Here is a 6,000-nt window from a genome sequence, read left to right on the forward strand (position 1 = left end):
CAACTGCGCAATTTGCATAATAATTCATATCACACTCTCACACATGCTTATCTAAAGTAGCATCTATACATAGTCAGTTCTCCACATTCACTGGTGTTAGGAGCAGAGGACCTAATTAAAATGAAAAAATGCAAACATGCAAAAAAAGAAATTGCTTTTTTTTTTAGCCGAGAGAATTTTAAGTCCTTCAACACAACACTATGGTCGACTTCTGTTGGAAGGCAAACACAGAGTTGTACTGTAGGACGATGACCACTGCGCCACACTGGAGGATCTAGAAATACAAGAGAACATTTGTAATCAAATTAGTTAATAATCAAATCTGCAAAAAGTCAAAAACGAAAAATGAAAGCTGTATGCACATGCACATATGTGTGTGTATATGTACACACACGGACACACCCACACCCTGAGCCAGCACAGTGTAGTGGTTTGAGTGTTGCACTAGAACACTGGGAGTACAGGGATGAATACCGGCTTGGCCATGGAAACCTATGAGTGACCTTAAGCAAGTCACATTCTCGGAATCCAAGAGGCAGGGTATAACAAACTCTCTTTGAACAAATTCTGCCAAGCAAAGTCCATTATATGTTCTCTTTAGACTCACTGTACATCAGAAATGACTTAAGAGTATACAACAGGGGTCCCCAAACTAAGGCCTGCCGGCGGGATGCAGCCCTCCAAGCTCAGTTTTAGACTTAGGCTCGCCCAAAGTCTGAAATGACTTGAAGGCACACAACAATAGCAATCCTAATTAACTTGACTATCTCATTGGCCAACAGCAGGCCCACACTTCCCATTGAAATCCTGAGAGGTTTATGTTGGTTAAAATTGTTCTTAGTTTTAAATATTGTATTGTAGTTTTTGCACTACAAATAAGACATGTGAAGTGTGCATAAGAATGTTTTTTTCAAATGATAATTCGGCCCTTCAACAGTCTGAGGGCTTGTGGACTGGCCCTCTGCTTTAAAAGTTTGCGGACCCCTGCTATACAGCAACAGCATGTGAACATTCTGGCCAGTAAACATAAAACCTACCATCTTTCACCCACATTTTTCACAAACTATCTTGATGAAGTAAATGTAAAACCTATATAACTATTATTGATAAGCATAGGAGGTTGCATTTGGCTAAATTCTGCAGTTTACTGCAGCAGAAAAGTGACAAACATTCTTAAAATCTGACAGGAAAATGTACTATAAGCTTCTGGAATGTATCCCCCCTCAAAAAAGATGTTTAATAGCCTTGAGTAAGCAAATAGTGTTTTATGCATAGTCACTATGCACTGTATATTTGTATCCTAATTTTTATCCAAAAATAATCTTCCTGAAGGGATAAAAATTATGAAAATGGGTGATGCTGCTGCCCTGAAGATGCCTGTTAGATATAAGCATAATGAAAGAGATCAATTGAATGCAGATTAAACACTGCCCAAAGTCAGCTAAAGTTAAATGGTTTATAGTTCTATTAAGACAGCTAGTGTGTCATAGTGGTTTTAAGCACTGGATTATGATTATAGGAGACAAGAGTCTGAATCTCTGCTTAATCATGGAAACCCATTGGGTGACCTTAGGCAAGTCACACCCTCTCAGCCTCATAGGAAAGCAAAGGAAAATCTTGTCAAGAAAATCCTATTTTTTGTTTTTGTTTTGGAACAGACAAGTAGAGTATAACATAACCACTTTTCCTCATGAGGAAGTTTATAAGATAACATAGGCAACTTATACGGAACATATATTTTAACAATTGAACAAAAAAAATTTTTTTTTACATATAATCGCCTTCGTCCATACTTGTTTTCCACTATTTTCCTCCTCCCCTCCCATTCACCCCCCCCCCCAAGAAAACCATATGATAGGAGACAGTGTGTTGTGCATACTGACTAAGCCTTAGGGTCACTATAAGTCAGAAATGTCTTGAAGACATGCAACATTTGAGTGAAGCAGAAAAGAGACTGGATTCCAGTTTTGAAATGATCAGTTGAAGGTCACTATTTGTGGGGAATATTCCAATGAATGTTGAAGTAGATGGATCTTAATCAGGACAAATACTTACAGAACACCTAACACAGACTCCTTTTGCCTGAAACTGCTAGATCAACTTGAGCTATGTTTTCAAAAACATTTTATCGTAATATGAAACAAAAAAGTAGAAGTCTAGAACAAAAAAACACAACCCATATAAGTCACTGGTCAAAAATAGGATACAGGTCCCCTTTGTCTGAGGAAAGCACCATCCAGTGTGCACATTAGAGCATACACCTCCATGATGTTGGTTTGCAAGTACCAGCATTCCTCTCCGAGTGATTATGTTGATTATGACTGCTAGGACTTGTAACCCAACAGCCAGAAGGCTGCATAATTCCTACCTTTACAGCAACTTAAACATATACAATGGGAAAAATAATGTCAGCATAATTGCGCAGTTCTTTCTGCAGACTCTAATAAGCACTTGTTCATTTTTTCCCAATGGGAGTTCCACCCCCTTCTCTACCTGTCCTTTCTTCAAGCACATGAGTTCACTGTTGTCTCTCTCAGACAGCAGTAAGAATGCTTATCTTCTCCAACTCTTTCAAATGATTTTACCTGTACCTGAAATATGTACTGAACACACAAACTAAATAACACACCCTGATCAAAAAGTCAGGGCCTGCAAGTCAGCTATCAGTGAAAGCGACACTTCCTGGTGAGTGGCAAGAGGAATAACAGCAGCACTTTAGGGAAGTGAAAGCACATGGTGCAATCGGCCTGGTATCTTCTATCCAAAAAGCCAACACAGTCTGTGCATCCCTTGTCTTAAATACCATGTTTCCCTAAAAATAAGAGTGTCTTATATTAATTTTTGCTCCCAAAGATGCGCTAGGGCTTATTTTCAGGGGATGTCTTATTTTTCCATGAAGAATTCACATTTATTGTTGAACAAAAAAATGAACATTCATTATATATTGTACAGTAGTTGTCCTAACAAACCAGCATAACCAGACAAACTGTGAATCCTATCAAGAATTTCTTGTTACTACCATCATTTCCATGTACAACACTCTATGGTATGTATCTTTACCGATCCTGCATGCTCTGGTGTTTTGTTTGGCGAGCATGCTTCCGAACAAAACCTTTGCTAGGTCTTACTTTCGGGGGAGGCCTTATATTTAGCAATTCAGCAAAACTTCTACTAGGTCTTATTTTCTGGGGATGTCTTACTTTAGGGGAAACAGGGTACCAAAGTCTGAAGCCCTCCAAAATACAAAACTATCCACATGGATGGCTGAGGTTGTGATACCTTTGTTTTCTGATGGACACAAACATTGCTTCATGTGCTAAATTACTTAAAATACGGTATTGTATAAAATTACATTCAGGCTATGTGTATTGAAAATGAATTTCATGTTCATTTCAGTATATCTCATAAATATATATGCAAACAATAAAAATGTGAAAAAAAATTCAAGTTTTTCTCCCAAACATTCCAAGATATAGTTACCCCGAGGCAACAACCAATTAAACCTGCATGGCTATGAGTTTTTTGAGCTGTATGTTCCAGAAACATTATTTCCTGACATTTCATCTGCATCTATGGCAGGCATCCTCAGAAGCTGTGAAGGAAATGGGTTTAGATATCTGTGGAATGTTCAGAGTGGGAGAAAGAACTCGTCTGTTTGAGGCAGGTGTGAATGTTGCAATTGGCCACCTTGATTACCATTGAATAGCTTTTCAGCTTCAAGGTCTGGCTGCTCACTGCATGGGGGAATCCTTTGTTGGGAGGACTTAACTGGCCCTGATTGTTTCCTATCTGGAATTCTCCTGTTTTCTGTGTGGCGTTCTTTATTTGGCCCTGATTTTAGATTTTTTAAAAAAATACTGGTAGCCAGATTGTTCATTTTCATGGTTTCCTCCTTTCTGTTGAAACTATCCACATGCTTGTGGATTTCAATGGATTCTCTGTGTAGTCTGACAAGGTGGTTGTTAAAATGGTCCAGCATTCTCCCAGCAGCCAAAACATGCAACATGGCTATACAGCTTGGAAAAACCACAGCAACCCAGTGTATTGGAAATGAATTTCATGTTTGGGAATGAGTCACATTTCTAATATATCTTTAAATGCAAGCAATCAAACATGTGTGTGGGGGGGGGGGAGGATCCTAATTCTTCTCCCAAACATTCTAAGCTGTAGTTACCCTGAAAAACAACCAATTAAACCCACCTTTCAATGGTGTGTATTGGAAGAAGCTCAACAGGCTGCACTCTGGCACCACAAGATGCAGAGTCCATGACATGCAAATGTGGTGAAGAGCACACAGACCACCTATTACAATGCATCTGAGCCCTGTGTTTTAAATACATTACAACTGTACCCTCGGTTCGCTTCTGACACGATTAATAAATGGTGTATCTACTTGTAGAATGAATGCAACATGGTACCACTTGAACTGTCATGGTTTAATGCTATGGAATCCTGGGATGTGTAGTTTGGTGAGACACTGGCACTCTTTTGACAAGGAAAGCTAAAGATCCTGTAAAACAGTGGTTCTCAACCTGTGGGTCCCCAGATGTTTTGATCTTCAACTCCCAGAAATCCTAACAGCTGGGAAACTGGCTGGGATTTCTGGGAGTTGTACACCAAAACATCTTCGGACCCACAGGTTGATTACCACTGCCCTTGAGCCATCCAGTCCATGTGTTATCTTCTATGACAGTGGTTCTCAACCTGTGGGTCCTGAGATGTTTTTGGCCTACAACCCCAGAAATCCCAGCCAGTTTACTAGCCGTTAGGATTTCTGGGAATTAAAGGCCAAAAACATCTGGGGACACACAGGTTGAGAACCACTGCTGTAAAGCTACAACTCTTGTGACACAGTAGCATCGGGCCCTGGCAGTTCCAAGTGGTGTGCAAATGCATTCATTCCACGGTGCAGAAGTGAGAAGAAGGGCGCTCCCCGATCTGAAGATGTCAAAGTAGCCGAAGCACAGATCCGTCCTGACAGCTTGGAGGTTGGAGGATCAATCCCCTGAGTCACTTGGGAGCCTCGCAGGGAGGCCTCGGAAGGTGAGAGAGGAAGTGGAGGCCCTTCGCCCACACCCACTTCCACAAAAGGAAGAAGGCTGAAGATTGGAGTCGTCAGCCATACAAATGCATGAGTAAAAGGTGGGGAGGGCAACGTGGGCCAAGGGAAAGTAGTGAGGTTAGTAGGCCCGGCTTCCCTGCACTGCCCAGCCACCCGCCCCGCCCTTCCCCTCGTCCCCTCAGGAGTCGCTTCAGCCTCCCGCCACCGCCCCTGCCTGCCTGCCTTCCTTGCTCACCCAGCGGCCGCGCCCTCGAACTTGAGCGCCAGCGTCTCCTCGATGATGCGGTTATTGACCTCCAGCAGGATCATGGCGACGGCTGCTCCGAGGTGAGGAAGGGGTACGGAAGCCGGGCGGGGAAACAAGGAGGAGGAAGAGGAGCGGGGGGGCAGGGCAGGGGAAGGGGGGGAGAAGACACCACCTAGCCGAGCGAGAAGCGCGCCGCACCGGGGACCCGCCCGAGTCCAGCCGCTTCCGCCACGGGGGCCCCACCCACCTCCGCGCTGAGCCGAGCCGGCTCCCTGCGTCACGTCCGGGACGTGGGAAAGGCAGTGGCGTGAAGGCAAGGAGGGAGGGAGGAAGAGGGAGGCAGGGCGCATGCGCAGAAAGTGCAGCAGGGACTGGCGGAGTGGCTTCCTCAGGCATGGGCAAACTTGGGCCCTCCAGGTGTTTTAGACCGGTAGGCTGTTAGGAATTGTGGGAGTTGGAGCCCAGAATACCTGGAGGGAGTCCAAAACACCTGGGGGGGGGCAAGTTTGCTCATGCTTGGAACTTAGCCAGTTATTCCGCGCGCGCGCGTCGATGTGGTAGGGTGAAGCCAGGCCAGACCAACGGTCGAAGTGAGTTCGGAGCTTGGAATCCCATTGGTTGCGGCCTCTCTGGCTTCGCACGCGCTCGCCAGATGGGCCTCCCACGAGGACACTGGATTGCGGGCACGTGC

The 6,000-nt window shown here is 44.0% G+C and overlaps 1 protein-coding gene across 1 annotated transcript in view; it reads right to left on the minus strand.

Moving 5' to 3' along the window:
- arpc2 (actin related protein 2/3 complex subunit 2) overlaps positions 1 to 5,584 on the minus strand; it is a 30,868-nt gene extending 25,284 nt beyond the window's left edge. The window contains exon 1 of the mRNA XM_003214929.4: positions 5,298 to 5,584. Within this exon, the coding sequence (XP_003214977.3) occupies positions 5,298 to 5,371 (74 nt within the window). The 5' untranslated portion in view covers positions 5,372 to 5,584. The remainder of the gene's footprint in view (positions 1 to 5,297) is intronic.
- Between the last annotated feature and the right edge of the window lie 416 nt (positions 5,585 to 6,000).

This window comes from Anolis carolinensis, chromosome 1, assembly GCF_035594765.1.
Source record: "Anolis carolinensis isolate JA03-04 chromosome 1, rAnoCar3.1.pri, whole genome shotgun sequence".
NCBI classification, from domain to species: Eukaryota; Metazoa; Chordata; class Lepidosauria; order Squamata; family Dactyloidae; genus Anolis; species Anolis carolinensis.